The 19624-nt window shown below is 42.7% G+C and overlaps 3 protein-coding genes and 1 long non-coding RNA gene across 14 annotated transcripts in view; 1 reads left to right on the top strand and 3 right to left on the bottom strand.

The window, feature by feature from the left end:
• The window catches only part of LOC147194749 (tripartite motif-containing protein 16-like), a 21636-nt gene extending 10012 nt beyond the window's left edge, over positions 1 to 11624 (bottom strand). The window contains exons 1-8 of one of the 9 annotated variants that reach the window (XM_086128609.1): positions 11001 to 11624; positions 10399 to 10494; positions 10099 to 10332; positions 9367 to 9529; positions 9105 to 9200; positions 8250 to 8328; positions 7068 to 7160; positions 6514 to 6960 (exon numbers count right to left, since the gene is read on the bottom strand). In XM_086128609.1, the coding sequence (XP_085984735.1) occupies positions 6720 to 6960; positions 7068 to 7160; positions 8250 to 8328; positions 9105 to 9200; positions 9367 to 9529; positions 10099 to 10332; positions 10399 to 10494; positions 11001 to 11624 (1626 nt within the window). In that variant the 3' untranslated portion in view covers positions 6514 to 6719. The other 8 variants (XM_086128613.1, XM_086128614.1, XM_086128608.1 and 5 more) reach the window with 8 other exon arrangements.
• On the top strand, positions 11284 to 12765 carry LOC147194748 (uncharacterized). Its single transcript, XR_015102790.1, has 2 exons — positions 11284 to 11412; positions 11503 to 12765. It is a non-coding gene; the product is annotated as an uncharacterized LOC147194748 (long non-coding RNA).
• LOC147194747 (protein THEM6-like) lies at positions 12478 to 16229 on the bottom strand. Of its 3 annotated transcripts, none has more exons than XM_086128628.1 (4): positions 16136 to 16229; positions 15294 to 15430; positions 14119 to 14623; positions 12478 to 13158 (listed from the first exon to the last, which is right to left on the bottom strand). In XM_086128628.1, the coding sequence occupies exons 3-4, from the start codon at positions 14617 to 14619 to the stop codon at positions 13048 to 13050; spliced, it is 612 nt and encodes a 203-aa protein (XP_085984754.1). In that variant the 5' UTR covers positions 14620 to 14623; positions 15294 to 15430; positions 16136 to 16229; the 3' UTR covers positions 12478 to 13047. The 3 variants fall into 3 exon arrangements, with proteins under 3 accessions (XP_085984754.1, XP_085984755.1, XP_085984756.1); XM_086128629.1 differs by lacking the exon at positions 16136 to 16229 and adding an exon at positions 15537 to 15629; XM_086128630.1 differs by lacking the exon at positions 15294 to 15430 and having other exon boundaries at positions 16136 to 16220.
• On the bottom strand, positions 15898 to 19624 carry LOC147194746 (protein THEM6-like). The gene is made up of 3 exons (XM_086128631.1): positions 19080 to 19624; positions 17500 to 18004; positions 15898 to 17435 (listed from the first exon to the last, which is right to left on the bottom strand). The coding sequence occupies exons 2-3, from the start codon at positions 17998 to 18000 to the stop codon at positions 17328 to 17330; spliced, it is 609 nt and encodes a 202-aa protein (XP_085984757.1). The 5' UTR covers positions 18001 to 18004; positions 19080 to 19624; the 3' UTR covers positions 15898 to 17327.

Here is a 19624-nt window from a genome sequence, read left to right as displayed (position 1 = left end):
ATCAGTCCTTGGTCCTTGGCCTTGGCCTTGGAAAATTTCTCAAGTCCTTGGCCTTGGCCTCAGAGTCAAGTCCTTGGCCTTGGCCTCGGGTTGCTGGTCCTTGGACACAACACCGACGACAACTCAACCGCAGCTAAAACTTGCTCTAGCTGGATTTAATACCCACAAGCTAAAGTGAAAAAAACAAAACAAAAGTGGACAAATCCCAAACTATTGAATCTAAATATAAAGTTGGACATGTTGGTGGTAGCTTGTGAAAGTCAAGAGTTGTACTCACAGTGTAAAAATTCCTCTCTCGTCTTTGGTTCTGAGTCATATAGTATGTGAGCATCGATTGTTACTAGGAAAAAAAGAACACATGGGAAAAAGACAATTAGCCCAATAATCCATCCATTTTTGAGAGTGCTAGTTGTACTTATTAGGTTGAACAACTAACATTCCTTAACCCTTTCAGGGACGGCGGTTACTACAGTGCACAGCTTTTGTTCTCATGTTACAGGGTGCCTGAAAGGGCGAACCTGGCATGCATTGCAACTCTAATGCAGGAGGAGAAAAAGGCATCGCTCGCATCAGGCTGAAAACTCGGAACGTCCAACTTTGGTGAAGTTCACGTTTTTTTTCCACAGTTCTTTACATCAGTCAGACTTCATGTTTGTTACTTGTACAAATTATAAGCCAATCTAAAGTCTTTCTGTCTTTTACGAGCTACACCAAACCTGCCACTTTTTTTTGGGGCGGAGGGTTCTCTGCAAAGTAATGGTTCTGCCCAACGCCAGTGCTAACTCCACTCTGGTCGGTCTGAATGAGATTCGAAACCACTGCCAACCATTCTTTCATCATGCTATGACACCAAAAAATAAAAAAATTTAAAAAAATCAAGTACTGGTTTTGTGAGCATTTATTTGTATATTTTTCATCTTCAAATGTCCTTTCAGCATGAAAGTGTGCATTTGTCAGGAATCATTCCAAAAAATCAATCGGAGTCTTGCTTCCTGAATCCCATCCCACCTTGTCGGTTGATGGCACCCTGAATTGCATACCTTTCGTCTTTTCATTTGGAACGCTGGTTTCCTTGAGTGAAACCACTGCAAATGGACAGACATGGAAATGTCACTCACTCCGTATCGACCATGAAGTGAGCGTGAACGTGTTGTGGTGGTGGTGGTTACCTTTATCTGAGATTCTGTCAAATTCTCTCTGGAGGCTTTCGTCCAGACCGTCCCGCAGCTCCGCTAGGCCTCCTCGCATGGTTTTGTACATCAAGTACGGGAACGTGTCCGTGTTTGGCATCTGCACTCGTTTGGATGGGAAATGAAGGGATTTGCACTTCTGGAATGAAGACAAAAAAAAAAAGATGTTTCTCTGGGATTTGCTGTCATTTCTTCAGTTATCAAACAAGCTTTAAAAATAATAAAGTTGACTTAATCACTAAAATTGATAACCTGATTAACCAATGGACTCTTGTCAGTGAGTGACGGCATTACCTGAAGGAAGTGGAGGTGGTCATCGCTCCGGCAGAGTTTCTCCAGCTCGGCCTCGCTCCTGCGCACCTCGGCCGTCTCGCGTTCCAGCTTCTCCAGCAGCTGCTCCGTCTGCGCCAGAGCCGCCCGCTCGCGCCCTCGGATGGCCTCCTTCACGTCGCAGCGCTGCTTCTCGATGGCGCGGAGCAGCTTGGAGAAGACCCTGTCGCTCTCCTCCTCGGCCGCCTCGGTGGCGTGCTGGGTCAGGTGCACGCAATCAGAAGTTTATTTTGTGGACGTTCGCATTGGATGACAAATTACAACTTAAAAAATAAAAAAATAAAATGTAAGTACTGTACACCCATTTGTTTAAAAGTAGACACACTCACTTTGATGTATCTGACCACATAGCGAAGCTCTTTCTCCACGTCCTTGATGTTCTGCGTGCACTTCAAAGATGCTTCTTGAAGTTTTTTCTACAAAAACATGGAGCGCACACGTTTTGGTGTTGCTGAAAGTCAAGTGCTGATTTTTCATGAGGTAAACCTTTCAAGTGGAATTGAACGATGGTTCAAAATGATGCTGAAATGCTTGTGGTCAATTGGAAAAGCAAACAATTGAAATGTGTTTGCAGGACATAATTTTAGTTGGTTTTAACTTTTGTTTTTGTTCCCAATCTCGTATCGACCAACTTGACTTGATTTGGATCTTTGCGAGCGGTGTCATGAATTGGCGTCCAAGAAGGAGCACAGAGTGAAGATGGAGACAGCTAGCGTCTTGCGCTAGCCGGCGACCGGTTTGCCTGTCATGTACTTTATGTTTGCGACTTGTCATTAAAAGGGAGAGCGCTTCATGTGCCTGTTATGTTTTACACACTAAATCTAATCTAAAATATTACTTTGAAACCCTAACTGTAGTTTAAAACATTACTTTGAAACTTAACCCTAGTTTAAAACCTTACTTTTAAACCACAGGTGTGAAACTCAAGGCCCGGGGGCCAGATCCAGCCCACGACATCATTTTATATGTCCCACAAAAGCAAATCATGTGTGTCAACTTGCATGATGCTTGCTAAAATCTGTACCGCAATGTCAAATTGCCATGTGTAAGAAATAACATTGAGATTTTACAATAATTTTGTTACCCTGTTTTTACACTCCAACAATAGTTCGTTGTGAACAAGAAATCATGTGATTATTACGACGGAGGCCGTAACTCCAAAGTGGCCCGTGACAAAAATTTAATTTGACACCCTTGTTTTAAACCTTAATCCTAGTTTAAAATTCTACTCTGAAACTCTCACTTAAGTTTTGTTTGGATGCTTGGGGCCATCGCCCCCTTGGGCCCTCCCCTCTGCGCGCTCCTGACATACCTGTTGCGCTAACCGCTCGTCCGCCAGCCGAACTGTGTCGTGGTTCTTGTGTTGACCTTTGAGGCAGCGCGAGCACACGCCCTGATGGTCTGCGCGGCAGTAGCTCCTCACTGGCCTTTGATGCTGCGGGCACAACTTCTCTCTGACAACACCGGACTGGGATAAAAACAAAACAAACAAAAAAAGCACGCTTAAGTGACATTTGAACCTCTTTCCAAAACGGATTTCTTTTACAAATGTACAGTGAGTCCGCGCCTGTTCGCGATGCACCATTTTCCAAATCACCGATAGTATTTGGGAACCTAACTAACCCCCAGTCAGCAAAGGCATCTGGCCCGGATTCGGCATGAAGCTGGCACAGCTGGCCTTGAGTCGGCACTGGCATAATGCATGTGGGCCGAACGCGGCCCAGGAGTGGCAAAGGAGGCACTGGCTTGACTCTGGCAAACCAGATGAGGGCCAGTTGTGGAGTGAAGTATTTGGGCCAGAAATCTATTTACAACTCCGGCCCGTATATGGCCAGCCAGTATTGAGCCACCCTTAAATGCAGTTTCAGATTTATTTTTTCAACACACAGCCTTGTTTTACAATTGCACACCGATGCAGAATTCCATTCATCACGCACACACACACGCGCGCACGCGAGGTTCAATCAGGCCCGCAGGATAATTTAAAAATGAAAAAAATGCATAAAAAACAGAATTTATATTTTTAATAAGGTGCAATTCGTTGGGTATCCGCTAGGGGGCCCTGTTTTGACCAGAGAAGAAGACAACAGCAGCCTCAGTCCGTCACTGAGACAGACCCATGACAGCAGACGCCATCAATAGCACTCTCACATTTACCGGTACACATTTAATAGCACTCTCCTTAGTTTGTAAAGTGTAGGCAGGGATTACATTTAGATTTTATATGCACGTGTAAATGGTTTAAAACTTCCTTTCTTTATAAATCTTGTTTAATCATAAAGTGCATTACTATATTTTTCAATACCAATTACTTGTTAAAGTTTGTACAATCAAAGGGATCCGTTGCAATGCACATATGTGAATAATAAAAGTAAATTGCACATTTGTTGAAGGAAAGGTAAGGTGCTTCATGAAATAGTTTGTAAAAGATACGTTTATTAAATTTCAACATTTTCCAAATGTTCTTGTGCTTCTTTATACCAAAACAAAGGAAAGACATATTGTTTTGGTTGTTTATAGCAAAGTATGGTATCATTTTAATGGTCCGGCCCACTTGACATCTACCGAGGCCGTATGTGACCCACCATGTGAAATGAGTTTGACACCTGTGATGTATAGTAAGGCGTTTTTAGCCGAAAAAAACAACCATGTACAGAAAAGTGTTTTTAGCTGAAAAAAACGACCATGTATAGTAAGGCGTTTTTAGCCGAAAACCCCCCCGACCATGTATAGTAAGGCGTTTTTAGCCCAAAAAAATGACCATGTATAGTAAGGTGTTTTAACCCAAAAAAACGACCATGTATAGTAAGGCGTTTTTCGACGAAAAAAAACAACCGTGTATAGTAAGGTGTTTTTAGCCGAAAAAAACGACCATGAATAGTAAGGCGTTTTTAGCCGAAAAAAAGGACCATGTATCGTAAGGCGTTTTTAGCTGGAAAAAAACCCCGACCATGTATATATCCATCCATCCATTTTCCGAACCGCTTGATCCTCACTAGGGTCGCGGGGGGTGCTGGAGCCTATCCCAGCCATCTCCGGGCAGTAGGCGGGGGACACCCTGAATCAGTTGCCAGCCAATCGCAGGGCACACAGAGACGAACAACCATCCACGCCCACACTCACACCTAGGGACAATTTAGAGTGTCCAATCAGCCTGACATGCATGTTTTTGGAATGTGGGAGGAAACCGGAGCACCCGGAGAAAACCCACGCAGGCCCGGGGAGAACATGCAAACTCCACACAGGGAGGCCGGAGCTGGAATCGAACCCGGTACCTCTGCACTGTGAAGCCGACGTGCTAACCACTGGACTACCGGGCCGCCCACCATGTATATAGTAAGGCGTTTTTAGCCGACTTTTGCTGACTGGGCCATTTGCTGAAAAATGCGGCTAATCACACCTAACCGCGTAATTTTGTGCTTTCTGCAACGCCCAAACACCTCCATGGTACTTCGAATTCGGCATATTACTGGTGGAGAAGCTTTGCTATGCATGCACGTTAAGATTGCCCGCAACTATTAATACACGCAATTATAAAAAAAAAATTAGAGGGCGGTGTCCACTGGTTTCACATTTCATTGTCGTGACTTACTAACTTCAATGACATGTCTTCTTTGCAGACTTTAAGACATGTATTCTTGAAAAAGTGAGAACAAATCATATTGTTTTATATTTCTGCGTGCTGTTTTTTTTTTTTTGGATGTGGTATTTTAATTTGATTTTTGACTTGTTGTCATTGGTTGGCCAAATCGAATACTCCGGGGAACCGTACGGAATTTTAAACTCTTTGTGTGTGTTTTAACATTTTTCCAGTGCGACAATTGAATAAATGAACTGTTTGAGAGGAACAGTTTGCTCGGTCGAATGAGAGAGTTAAAAATAATAATGATGATATCGTAACATTTACTATTAGTTAAATTTTAATGATAGAAACCGTGGTTGATGATAAAATATAATAATCCAATGGCACTTCGAAAGTCACCTTTTTAAAAAAACAAAACATGACGACCCGGAAGACCGTGGTCAACTGCGCATGCGTATTGTTGACAAACCCACGTCGTTTACGAACGTCAGTCCCCTTGTGATACTTTTCCATTCAAAAACAAAGCAAACACAGAAAAACCTCGTTGTGAATCTTTGGAGCCACCAGCACGCCGTGTCCCCGTCCCCCACGGAGGCGCTCGTCGGCCGGCTGCTCTTGGCCCCCGCTCTGGAGGAACTTCTCCACTAGATCTCCCAAAACGGTGTTGCGATTGAGCAGCGGTCTGGGCTTGAACTCCAGGCGGCACTGTGGGCAGCTATATTGGGGGGCTTTCTGCGGCTTGACTCTACTCCAGTAGTCCTCGATGCAGCTCAGGCAATAGCTGTGGCCGCAGGGGATGGTCACCGGGTCCCGCAAAACCTCCAGACATACCGAACAGGTGAACTGGTCCTGTTCCACGGATATAGTGGAAGTAGTCGCCGCCGCACCTGCCGCCATCTTTTTTCCCTTGAGGGTTCAAAATGGGCGTGGCTTACAGGTGTGTTGACAAAGGTTGCACCTGCGAGTGTCGTGGACATGTGACGTCACAGAGCACAATGTTGATACAGTACAGTATTGGACTTTGGGCTTTCTTTGTTGAATGTTATTTTGGGCAAAGTGTGAGACTTCGCAAAAAAAAAATAAAAAATAAGGAAATCATTGACAACCATTATAATTGTAATGGGGAAAAAACAACCCCCAAAACATTTATCCCAAACAATTGTTGAACAAGTGGGGATTTCCCATCTACTGCCAAATTAACCTTCATCTCTTGCAAAATGTTATATTCACAAATGTAAATTTGGTCAAATAAGATGTTTTTTTTCTTCTTCTACCGAAACGTAATCTAATTGAAATTGTTCTCCCATTTCACTCTGAAATTTACTCTTGACCCATCTTTGTATAGACCTATATATGTGTATGTATGTATGATTATATATACTGTATATATAAAACACACTCACACTAGAATTTTGTTTTGGGTAATTACATTTGTATTTAATGTGTATGTGAAATATCCGCGTGACATTGCCAAATAAAATGTATCTATATGGATGTTGGTTGACACTCTGTCAACATCGTTCACAATTCAACTTTTTAAATGGCAGTATGATACAGACCAAAATAATATGTATGTATGAATAAACTTTAAAAAAACAACAACCACAACATAAAAGTCACATGATCGTAAAAGGTATAACCTTATTCAGTTCCAAAGTGGTTCTTCTTCTAAATACTACACTCAGTTCAGTCCTGTAATGAATTCTTGTAAAATCAAATAAAAAGTATTCTTGTCCAAATGGTGACAGGGTTTGTGCTTGTGTGTGCATGTGTGCACAGGACCATCTCTTCTGTTCATCTGGTCGAGACAACACTGATGCTTTCGGTGAATAAATAATTAATGTAGTTCCCACTTTTCTAACAAAACAACAACAAAAAAAGTAAAGGCAGGGGTATGTCAAATGGAGAAAATACAGCAGCTTGGTGATCAAAGTTCAAGGTTTTGCATGTAAAGTTAATCATACGTGAATCCATGTCCACATTCAAGTCTCATTTCTTCCTGGCTTGAGTACGGCGCTGGAGGTGCCGATGCCTGGAGGCTGAAGTCATTTTGGAGCCTGCAATAAAAAATAAAAAATATAATATGAAGGACAAAAAATACTCATACATCAAATGTTTGTTTAACTGGGAAATTCTTTAGGCCTATTCCTCCAGCTGAATAAGCTTCATTTTGCAAAATGTCCAAATAGTGAAATTGACATACTTAACTGGTCACACCTGTGCAATCTTCACAGTGTTGTGCAAGAAATGCTTGAATTAAGGTGTATAATTTCACTGTACCATCTATATTAATGTGATAAAATTTAATGAAAGTGGTTGAATATATTTGTGCACGTGTGTATTTTACAAACGTGGCACGATGCCAGAAATTTTTGTTTTTATTTTTTTGTCTTTGAAAAGACATTGCGTAGAAACGTTTAGATTTTCCAATGTTTCTTAATTTTTTAAAAACAAAACTATTAATTTCAGTAATATGCAAAAACAATTATTTTCAATCACATCACTGCACATTTTTAAAGAATATAATCGAAGGTCTCTTCATCGATAATTATATTCCGTGCGTCGTGCCTCACCTTAAAACTAGCTTGCTATGTTTCGCCGCCATCTTTCCGCTACGGAGTGCTAAAGCAGACAAACGTAACCAAACTGGCACCTAAACATCGCGAGTAATATGTGTAGCATCCACTACCACTTACTTCGTCACTTGAGGGACTACTAGAAGTCGTTTGCGATGACATTTTGCTTGCACCTCTGCTGAATGGTAGGTGGTAGGCTTGCGAAGTGTGCGCTCTTTGAGGCACAGTCGTGCACGCGCTTCAAAATCCACACACTTCCAAATTAAGTCGTTGCATTCTATTAGTTCACCACTAGATGGCGAGTGCATTTCACATACTGTACTTTAAGTTTGACCTCTCAAAGCTCACGCAACACAGTTTACCATGCGTTGTAATTTATAGCTATGATGTTTCAGAGGACACTTATGTATTTATAATACATCTTTAGTATATCGCGCTGTTACTATATTACATATTATTGTTATATTATTAATATCATGAAAACCTGATTCGCTAGGGAAAAATAACAACAAAAACAACAACAAAAACATTCTATGCAGCATATACCAACCAGAAGATGAGAACACAAACATGGGCACAGGAGGTCCTGGGTTCAGGAAAGGGTTGAGGGGGCTTACGCAGCTTTGGTCCAGGCCGGGTGACAGGAACTCTACACACACACACACACACACACACACACACACACACACACACAGAGCGTGGATGGGGTTGTATGCATTTGCATTTCTGCTGCCGCAGCACACTGCAGCGATAAACAAGCCGAGAAAGGTCTTTTCTGTGTGCTCAAAGCGACACTATGACGTTTTTTTCAAATGAGGGAGATTGATGGCATTTAACTCTATTTTCACTGCTTGAATCATTTTATGTGCATGCTTTTCAATAGTTTGAGCCGGAATTCCGCAATATAGCTCAGGTAACATTTTCATATTTTTATTTTCTGGCTGAGTGGCACGGTGGGTTGACTGCTTAGCATGTCCGCCCCACACTACAGAGGCGTAGCGTTTGATTCTGGCTCCGGCCCGCACGCTCGCAACCCTCGTAGGAATAAATTGGATTAGAAACTGGATGGATGGATGTTCACTTTCATTTTAGTAAGAGCAAAAATAAATAAATACAGTATTGTATTGTACATTTGGACCACCAAAAAAAAAAAGCGATTCATCGCCATTTCTTTCTTTGTGTTAACAGTTAAATGTCGTCCAATAAACACACAACATAGATTTGGAGTTATATTCACTCAGCCACTACAGGTGGCTGTTAAACACACAGGCAGGATTATTGATACTTTTTTGTGACATTTTTTGTTTGATGGCTGATCACAATTTTTTTTTTTTTTTAAATGTCAAATGAAGTGATGTGGCTCAATGAAAGTTGGGCAAGACAGTTGTCGCGATTGGATGAGGTGACGCGGACTTGCTGACTCACCGGCCTCCTCCATTTTGTCAGCGGGCTGGACGTCGGCCGAGGGCGTGGTCGCGTGGACGGGCAGGTTGGACGGAGCAATGATCACCACTTCTCTCACTGATGGAACACAAGTCCATTGACTATTTTCCAATAAGTGATATTACATAAAAACGTGACCCCAAAAAGGGCGCACACACACACACACACACAAAAATAATTCTTGGCGCATTCCATGTCATGTCTGTCAGGTAATGTTTCCGAACAGTATCAAGCAAAAGTGCACCTTTCTCATAGATGCTGACAAATCCATCCTGGCAAACCTCTTGCAAGAGCTCTTTAAAGTCACAGACGGCTTTTGTGGCAGCGTCAAACGTCAGGGCGGGCACCGTGGCGATGGCAGGCATAGTAGACGACGCGGGTGGCAAAGCGTCCGGGGACTGACAGCTCTGTCGTGACAAAAGAGTCAAGTTGGAAATACAGTACAAAGAGCAAGAGAAATCGGGGGGTTCCTCTAGAAGAAGACACGCCGCCTTCACTCTATTTCGGGTCAAAAAATCTGACATCATGACCAGCTGTGAACATGGTCATTTTTCACCATCAATTATGGGATTATGACAATCAATTGGAATAAGGCGAAGAAGAGTCACCTATTTGGGATTTTCTGAACATTGTGTGGATTTTCATGAAGTATATATATATGTATATATTTTTTCTGAACCGTCATAGCTATAAATGACAACACAGGTGAAAACTCATGTTGCGCAAGCTTTTGCAGGTCAAACATACACCAAAAATGAAAGTATTTCCGCTAGAAAGGAAAAATTAAGAACATTTTTAAGTCAACTTCAAAAATATGTTCAGGGACAGACCAAGTCATATCTCTGATGAAAATGTGCTGTTGACTAGTGTTATTTTTTCAGAATTGTTAAACCTCAATCTGAACGGTATCACCTCAGCCAGCCTCAATTTGTGCCTGCAAGATCCCCAAAAATCCACTGCGGCGTGGCGCCCTCACCTGAAGGAATTGCAGGTGGTCATCGGCGAGGGCCAGCCGGTCAAGTTCGGCCTCTCGCCTCTTCTGCTCGGCGACCTCCTTGTGGATCGTCTCCAGAAGGTGCTGCGCCTGACTCACCACCTGCTTCTGCTGGGCCTTGATTAGCTCGCGCACCTCGAAGCGTTTCAACTCCACACAGCGGACAAGGTCGCTGAAGACGCTGTCGCTCGTCTCGGCCGCCAGCCGAGCTGAATTCTGCAGTGGGGGGTGGCGCCATTTGTGACATTTGTCAGGAAGAAAGCCCGAGTGTTTGTGACTTACATTGAGAGAGAAGATAGTTTGTCTCAGCTTCTGAGCCACCTTTTCTTGTTGCTGAATGCTCTGCTGCGAGCCCAGCTTCATCTCAGCAAGCCGTCTCTGCGGACCAGGAAAATTAGTTTGAAAAAATGGTAACCGTTTTCCAACTGTTCCTACTTGAGGATGTATGAGGGAGTCATGATTTGATTATCGCGGCACATTGGGGTTATTTCCATTTTAAAGGAGATTTTTTTTCTTTGCCATCCCCCATTCATAAGCAATGAGAATTTTAATTGCTTGATGTTGTTGTCAGTGGTGTGGAAAAAAACAAAAACAAATAAACAAAACAAAAAATATATATATACAGTATATATACCTGTACATGTACGTATATATATATATATATTATACACACACACACTTTTTAACACCCCGCGACCAAAAAGTAACAAACCAAAAATTCAAAAATGCTGATAAACTTCCAATATGGATTTTCCATGACGAAAGGGGGCCTGTCCCCAGCCCCACCCACGCCCCAAGACAAAAATACATCTCTTGGGGGGAAAATCCGCGATTAGCGGCTGTCAAACTGATTTCCATTGTATGTACGGTATGTTCCAAGTTACCTTGTGCAGTTCTATTTCCACCTCGACAAGCACCGTATCGTGTCCCTTGTGTTCATCCGTCAGGCACATGGAGCAGATGCACTGCTTGTCCGTGCGACAGTAGACCTCCAGCAGCTTATCGTGACGCGGGCACACGCTCTCCTGGAGCCTCTTGGAGGCCGACACCAGCTTGTGCTTTTTGAACACGGCCGATTCATGGTGCGGCCGGACGTGCAGCTGGCAATATGACGCCAGGCACACCAGGCACGAGCTGACCGCCTTGTTCTTCCTTCCGGGGCACACATCGCACTCCACGTCGTTGGCCTCCGCCAGGGTTTGTTGTTGTTGTTGTTGTTGTTGTTGCCCCCCTCCGCCTGCCAGGACCTCCTGGAGTCCGCTTCGCTTGAATCGATCTACTACGTCGGCTAGCAAGGTACTGCGGGCCAGGGCCGGCCTCGGGCTGAAGCTTTGTCGGCACTGAGGGCACATGAACACGCCGAGGTATTCGTCTTGGTCCCAGTAGTTGCGGATGCAGTCGGAGCAGTAGCTGTGGCCGCACGGGATGGTCACCGGCTCTCGCAGGACATCAAGACACACAGAGCAGGTGAACTGGTCCTGGTCCAGGACCACCCCGGCCTGGGCCATCGTCCCCCGACGTGAAGAAGTTGGAAGGGACGTGGCACGGAGAAAAACAACAAAACGCGATACAGCTGCTCTGTTTACCGGAACGTACGTCAAGAGGCCGGGGCTAACTGGCGGAAGCAGAGGAGGTTTAATATTGACGAACGTGAACTTGTAGATTTTGCTTTTAACTCGACGACGTGTAACATAATTCTATAACATATTACAGGTGATTAAATATGCAATCCCCCGTGTAACACAACCAAAGAGTTCAAATTAAACAAAAATTACTCATGTAAAAAGTACCTCAGGGGCAGGTCCATCTCCCGGAAGTAGACGTATAGACGAATTTTTTAAAACAAATTAAAATACCATAAATAGCTTTTCCACCGATAGATTATTAACATAATTATAAGATTAAAAAGTAACAACGGACACAATTATAAGATTAAAAATGAATAGTACAAGTAACAGGACGGCCGGAGGGGAATACAGTGGAAATATTCTGAGGTTGCGTCGTAGGATAGGATAACTGGCTGAAGTAGATGGTGTGGACTTCCGTGTTGAATTTCGATGGAATATTTTAAAATAAATTCAAGAAAGTTTTAACTACACCAAAAAAAAAACCAACTCCTATGTCTTGATTTTAGTTTGTGTCAACAACACTGTCAACAAAAGCTCTACAACTTAATAAAAATAAACATGTTCAAAGAATATCTGTTAATGTCAATCAAAACGGAGCCGTTTGTACTTACATTTGACGACATGTAAAATCAGGTTGTGCAAGTGTATTTAAATGTTTGGTGAATAAATACCAAAAAATAAGACAAGTACATTTGTATTTGAAAATGTTATTAGATAGAACCAACAAACATACTGTTATTGCACATGGATTTATTCAACAAATAATTTAAGAGGAACCTAAAAGGGCAATGCAAGACTCTCGCTTCCATCAGTGCATTCATAACAAACGTTCAGACCTACAAATTGAACGCTAATAATAATGGAATAAACATTTTGGTCAGAAGATGAAGTGCACATTTTATAAATAATTCATATTCTTCATGTATTTCCCTTCCAAAGTTGCCTGCAACATTACATTAAGTCTTAAATACCACCCATCAGAGCACCAAGCTATACCTTAAAAAAAAAAAAAAAAAAAGAACAGCAGATGATCCCTTTATGATAAAACGGGAACGTTGCCCGAGATGGGAAGCTTTTTTTGTGCGTTTTATATACAACCATGCAGAGGTTGCTGCAGCCAACCAGGTTGCTGCAGCATGCCTGTGTGAACGTATCACTTGGGTTCACGTTCATATCGCAGTACAATGTTATTTGCCTTAAATAAAATAAAAAAAATTACGCAAGTGGAATATCATTAGGCCGGGTGACGGCGCTCTACTGTTCTACTGTGTTTGTGATTGCATTGCTAACAATATGCATGCATTCATTCATTCTTCTTCTGCTCCAGTCCGCTCTCAGCTCTCAGGGCTTGGCTGTTGGCTGAAATGAAGTTGATCCAGTGCTTCACGTCCTCGCCTAGTGGAGGACATTTGATCTGGTGATGAAAAAAACAAAACAGGCATTGACAATGAGAAAAAACAACAAAAAAAGGACAATTAATTGCCTCCTAACGTAGATGACTCACTGGATTGCTCACTTGCATAAATGAACACCTTAAATAATACCTCATTTTAATAAAATGCCTCGTGCTTTTGCCCCCTTTGACAAATAAACAGCATCTTATAATTATGTATTTGAAATCCCATGTTTTTGATCATGTTCTTGTACTGTCTATTTTTTGTGCATTTTTCTAGCATGTTTGCCGAATATGTATTTTTTAACGCTTTGTATAGCATTCTCTATTGTTTTGTCCATGTTTATTCTTTCTAATTAATGTATTTTCAAATACTTTATACAGGTCAAGTATTATTTTCTTTATTATGTTATCTGTTTTCCCCATTTCATGTACAGTATTTTCATCTATTTTATAGTATTTTCTAAAATTGCTGTCTACATTTGGATTTTTTTCCCAGCTATTTACATTTTGTCATCTAACATTTGCATACTACTTAGTCAAATAGTTTTGTTTTTTTGTTCTTGTATCATTCATGGAGTTATTTTGTATTTTGTCGATTAACAAAATTGTGTTAAGTCTTTAATAGTATCTAAAGGATATCTTAAAGATGTCTATAATATATTTTTGGGTATTTTTGCATTGTTGTTCATTCGTATTTTACTATTTAAATTACACCCTGCGATTGGCTGGCAACCACTTCCCCTGCCCGGTGCCCGATGATTGCTGTGATCGGCTCCAACACACCCGCGTCCCTTGTGAGGGTAAGCGGATTAGAAAATGGATAGCTCTCCCTCTGGCGAGGTGAGGGGTGAGCAGAGGATGGATATTTAAATTACAGCATTTTAGTGAGCTCATTTTCTCTCTTAGAAACACCTTAATAGTTCCAATTTAGGCCTATCCACAGTTTGTGTGTGGCCTGCATGATTGTGCAGTTCTCACCTTCGTTTTGCAGACAAACTCAACAATTTCCTCAGGGCTGCTGTGCACCACATTCTGCCTGCAGAGCAACACGGCTGACACAAAGCCGTCCTTCTTGGACACGAAGCGCTGCTCCAGATAGAAAGCTTTGTCGTCCCAGCCCAGTACCCTGGTGCGAATCTCGAACGTCTCGGCAAAGGCCAAGGAGCGCCGGTAGCGGATAGTGGAGGCCCCGATCACCATCTTGGCCCCCATCCTGCACAAGGCCAGGAAGAGCCCGGTGCGCATGTAGTGGTGGAAGCGGGCAAAGTCACACTCGCGCAGGTAGCGCGAGTTGTTCATGTGACCCTTGTAGTCCACGTCATGGGGGAGAACCACGCCATCCAACCGTTGCTCCGCCAGCACGTCCCGTATGCGCGGCAGGAGCAGGGTTTGGATCAACACATACACCGCCCGCAGAAAGTACCACACATCCACAGTGCAGAAGAGCACTAGGAGGCCTCCTAGCACCAACAGCAGCATGTCTCTGGATGAACGAAAATAAAAAAACATAACCGTAAGACTAAATGTTGCATCCACGAGGTACCTTAAATCAGATGCCCAAGCCACTTCATCTGGCTCCTCTCAATGTGGAGGAGTAGCGGCTCGACTGTTTGTCCATCCAGGATGAACGAGCCTCTCATCCTATATCTAAGGGAGAGCCCGGACACTCTGCGGGGGGGAAAAAACTAATTTCGGCCTAACTACTTCATATTAATTTGTCAAGTGTTGATTTATTAACGTATTAACGGCTCGACTGTTTGTCCATCCAGGATGAACGAGCCTCTCATCCTATATCTAAGGGAGAGCCCGGACACTCTGCGGGAAAAAAAACTAATTTCGGCCTAACTACTTCATATTAATTTGTCAAGTGTTGATTTATTAACGTATTAACGGCGACTCTGTGACACAACATATAACTACCAACATTTGAAATCCATTCACATCAACCTTGAGAGGACATGGGCGGCCGTCGACGAGCACGATGCTCTCTGGCTTCCGCTAGTTAGCTACCCATCTGTCTATATTCGTAACCGTTACCGCCTTCCCCGTCCTCCTCCGTAATCAAGAAAAGCCTGCGCCGCAAAATTGTTCACTCCTTCGTCTTCACCAGCATCGGGTTACCCTTTAGTCGTTTATGGCGTCAACCAACTCACCGTGCGTGGCAAATGGAGCGCTAACATCGGTTGCGACGTGACCAGAAGCCGGTACCTCTTGTGAAGACAGGTTACAGCACCGTCCCGGCATAACTTCCGGGTATGTGATGTCACGCGACAAGGCAGGAACCAAACATCTGCGTGAATAAAATAACTTCAGATATAACTACCTTTTTTCTGGTTTTTATCTTCTGTTAGTTTAAACAGTTAATGTCTAAATTTATACATTAAATGGCGTCTTACGTTGGTAGAACATACGAAGCTTTCCCCGTCAACTAAACTAGTTCCTCATCTGCGTTCACAAACTCATTTCCTCATTCTCCACCAATCACACATCAGTCTGGCGTGATATCCGTGAACAGGAGCCCCGCAATTTCTGAGCACAACACACCTTTCTCCTGCTGAACGTTCCGTTTCAAACATAAATCGCTCCAACGCATAATTCTTTATAATGCTACACCAACAAATCCACCCCAACCCCCCTTTGCCTATCACAGAGCAGGAACACTAGGTGGCTTTAGTTTTTGTTTTGTTTTTTACTAACTTTTGAGCCGATTCCAGGATGTCATCACTGTCCCCGAACGCGCCCATTATGACATACACGTGAAATAATAATACATTTTATTTAAAAGCGCCTTTCATGCCACCCAAGGACACTGTACAGACAACAAGTAAATACAATACAAAATAGATAGAAGTATTATATAAAAACAGGACATAAAATCACAAAAACATGTAGGAAATGGAAGAATTATGTGTTGTAGGCAGTCCTGAACAGGTATGGAAATACCAATCAGATTAAGTAATCTCATTTAATTAGCGTTTTTTAGGACGGCAATTACCTTTCCTTACTGAGGAGTTGGCGGCTTCGCAAAATGATGTCATGCTAGTGTACCGACACCCCTCATAGACAAAAGTAGTTTGTCACTTCCTCGGATGTGACGCCTTAGCATGGTCCGAGCGTAATCATACATCTCCTTAAAAGGGTAACCAGCGATGTCATCGGTCTAGGCCACCGCATATTTTAAAGGTACTTTCATTAACTCACCTGGTTAATTTTAAGATAATTTAAAAAAATTAAATGATTTTTGCCCGAGTCAATTCATGAGTTGGGTTAAGCAAGTTATGATACAATTTTGCTCAGTTACAACGTGTATGCCTACATTAGCCACTTTGTACTTTGCATCTCGACTTGCATTCTCATAGTTGTCTGAACACATTCACAATCACATCGTATGTTTTTGGCCCCAAACAATCATCTGCATTTTCCTGTAAATTAAATTTCATAATTGACCACAATCTTAATTAATGGCTGATCATCTATCATTTAATAAGATTTAAGTTTTCGTGACTTACGTGTCTTTGTGGGTTTTAACGTGACAGCGGAAGTGTGTGGTTAACCTGGCATGTTGCAATTCATTTTCTGGATTGTTATAATAAGAGGACTAACATGCAAAAAAAAAAAAAAGGCACAACTTTATTTCCCTGATTCATAAATGATCCTCATGACAAAAATAATGAACAGTGTGTTTTTGTACTCAGGCCTAAGTAATAGAATTATTACTTTGATGTTGCAGTTTGGTTTAATTAATTCCAGGATTTCTTTTTGCACGTCTTTGAATGCACGTTGTGCGTCGTCAAAAGTGAAACAAAAAGTATGCTTCTGCTTCTCTTCCTTTGCAGATACCAATCGCCCATTTAGTCTACTTGCCATTCCAATTTGCCCGTGTTTCCCTACATTTATTATCGTTTGTAGATTCCAAGTTCAATGACTTAGTAGTAGCGTCTGTGGAAACTGTGAGTGGACGCGTGTTTGCCCATGTGTGTGCTGCCACACCACTGTGCTGTTATGTTACTTAAGCTAGTATGCTATACCATTGGTGAGCGTCAGGTGAAGTTGGTTTGTATTGAATAATATACTCCTACAAACCCCTTTCAAGAGGGACGTCACAGATTTTTGGAATACACGGCAGGACCTGGTCCATATCACCTGTGAATCGCCGGGGTCCACTGAAAACATTTGAATGTCCATGCTTATTTGTTTTTCTCTTGGAGGCCACTCTCTGCTCTGAGGTTCTGGCTGCTGGTTGAGATGAAGTTGATCCAGTGCTGGAGGTCCTCAGGGAATTCGGGACATTCCACCTGAATGGATCCAACGCCCAAGTTAAAGTCCTGAGTTGGACACGTGATCCTGTTGAAATCTTACCTTCCGCTTGCAGAGATACTGCATGATGTTGTCCGGACTGCTGCGTAGGACAGCCTGCTTGCAGTACATGATGGCGCACACCACACCATCCTTGCTTGACACGAACCTCTGCTCCAGGAAGAAAGCTTTGTCGTCCCACGTCACTACCCGACTCCGCAGCTCGTACGACTCGCCGATGCAAAGTGGCCGGCGGTAGCGGATGGTGGTCGCCCCCACCACCAGGGAGGCCTTGAGGGCCCGTAGTGCCTTGAAGACACCGTTGCGCATGTACAGCGAGAAGCGGGCGAAATCGCACTCGCGTAAGTAGCGTGCGTTGTTCATGTGACACATGTCGATGTCACGTGGGGCCACACGGCCGGTCATGACCTGCTCGGCCGTCACGTCACGCACGGGAGGCTGCAACCAGGCACGGACGAACACAGCGGCCGCCCGAACGAAGTACCACACGTCCAGGCTGCAGAAGAGAGCCAAGAGGGCAGCGAGCAGCAGAAGCAGCCACATCTCTCTGGAGGTCCATGTGACAGTATGTAATAAAAAGAATAACATTTAGGTTTGGGGATGGCCCAGCCAGAGTCCTGACTAAAATCCAATTGGGGTGACCTGAAGGGGGCTGTGCAAGAGATGATTTCTCACAGTTACAATTGGGGGGGCTTTAGCCCCCCCCCCCCATCCATCACATCAAAAAAATTGTCTTTCTAGCCATAGTGAATGGTACAGGTTAATATTCGGGGAGTAATATATATTTTTATTTTAATATATTTTTGTAATTTAGATACAATTTCACCTGTTAACATTTTTTAAGTAACTGTTAGGGGTTATATGTTTTTGGGGCAAATAATTTGCTATTTATAAAAAAATTTTTTGTTGCCATTTTAACGTTTGTTAGGGATCATTTAGGTTATTTTTTCCTGCTATTTTTATTGTTTTATTTCACCCACTAACAGCTATGTGGTTTTTTTTGCCAAGTCCATTGTACAGGGTATACTTTTCATATTTGTGAGGGAAATAACTTGCTAGATCTAATATTTTATTGTTGCCGATGCCAAATTCACAAGCTTTTTGGTCTTGTACAGGTATTTGTTACCTGAACTATGTGTGTGTTCCCTTTCTTAGCAGGGGGAGGAATATTTTTTTAAAGTTGGCTATCTAAATAAAAAAGCAAAATGTTTGTTTTGAATCATTCCTATGAGGTCTCATGACTCAATTTGAGACACCCATCTATTCTTTCTCATCCTCAGGATGCGTTGAATAACTGAGACACTTGTCAGAAAGGAAAAACGGGTCTTGCAAGACGAACAAGTATTAACGCACAGTTTAGATTTCAAGTGAAGCCTAAATAACAGGGAAAATGTTGTACTCCCACATGGCTGCATGTGCCCGTCACGTGGAGAAGAGTCCTTTAGGAAAGGACTCGAATTTAAATCTGGTCACTTGCAATGCGATTTAAGAACATACAAACAATACCCAAGAGCAGTGCACGCGTTTTCCAGTGCAACAACTCCCAACTTCTCACGAAGTTGCTAGCTCTGGCGACATGGAAAGAAACTGGAAGTGATTGAAAGCGTGAAACATAAACTCACCCAAGTGTCGTTGGTGGACCAAAATCTTCAGAAAGTCATACTTTTTAAGGGGGGCGGGAATGAATCACTGTCTACCTATACGAAGTACTTCCGACGCTATCTTTCAAAACAAATGTTTTAACAAAATGGGCCCGACGTGCATCCTCAATTTAAAGAGCGCCGAGGAGCAAAAACATAGCAGACAAACTCAATGTATTTTAAAGCTCTCTACTCATTCAGTTATTTGTAGGGCAATGACATATTTAGCGTTTGATGTCGTGACTAACGATTTATTTTCATCCTGAGCTTCACTTCTGGACTTCACAAACCGGATGTGACACACCAAAATGATGGCGGCGGTGATTGGTAAATAAGTCACCTTTCGTCTAGTAACCAGACAAGCTAACAGCGAGTTATTATTTAAACCAATGGTTAGACTAGCTTCTAGTTCTTATTCTACTACTATTTACTTATTGATTGACATTCATTCCCCGTTCAATATGCTTCTATCTATTCGCTGCATTTTCCACCAATCCGTATGCCCCGTGGTACCGTGCTGCCTCTCA

Source organism: Hippocampus guttulatus, chromosome 14, assembly GCF_054856545.1.
Source record: "Hippocampus guttulatus isolate MCC_2025c chromosome 14, RoL_Hgut_1.0, whole genome shotgun sequence".
Taxonomy (NCBI): Eukaryota; Metazoa; Chordata; class Actinopteri; order Syngnathiformes; family Syngnathidae; genus Hippocampus; species Hippocampus guttulatus.
The sequence above is the reverse complement of the archived record's forward strand: the minus strand, read 5'-3'. Positions and strand labels throughout refer to the sequence as shown.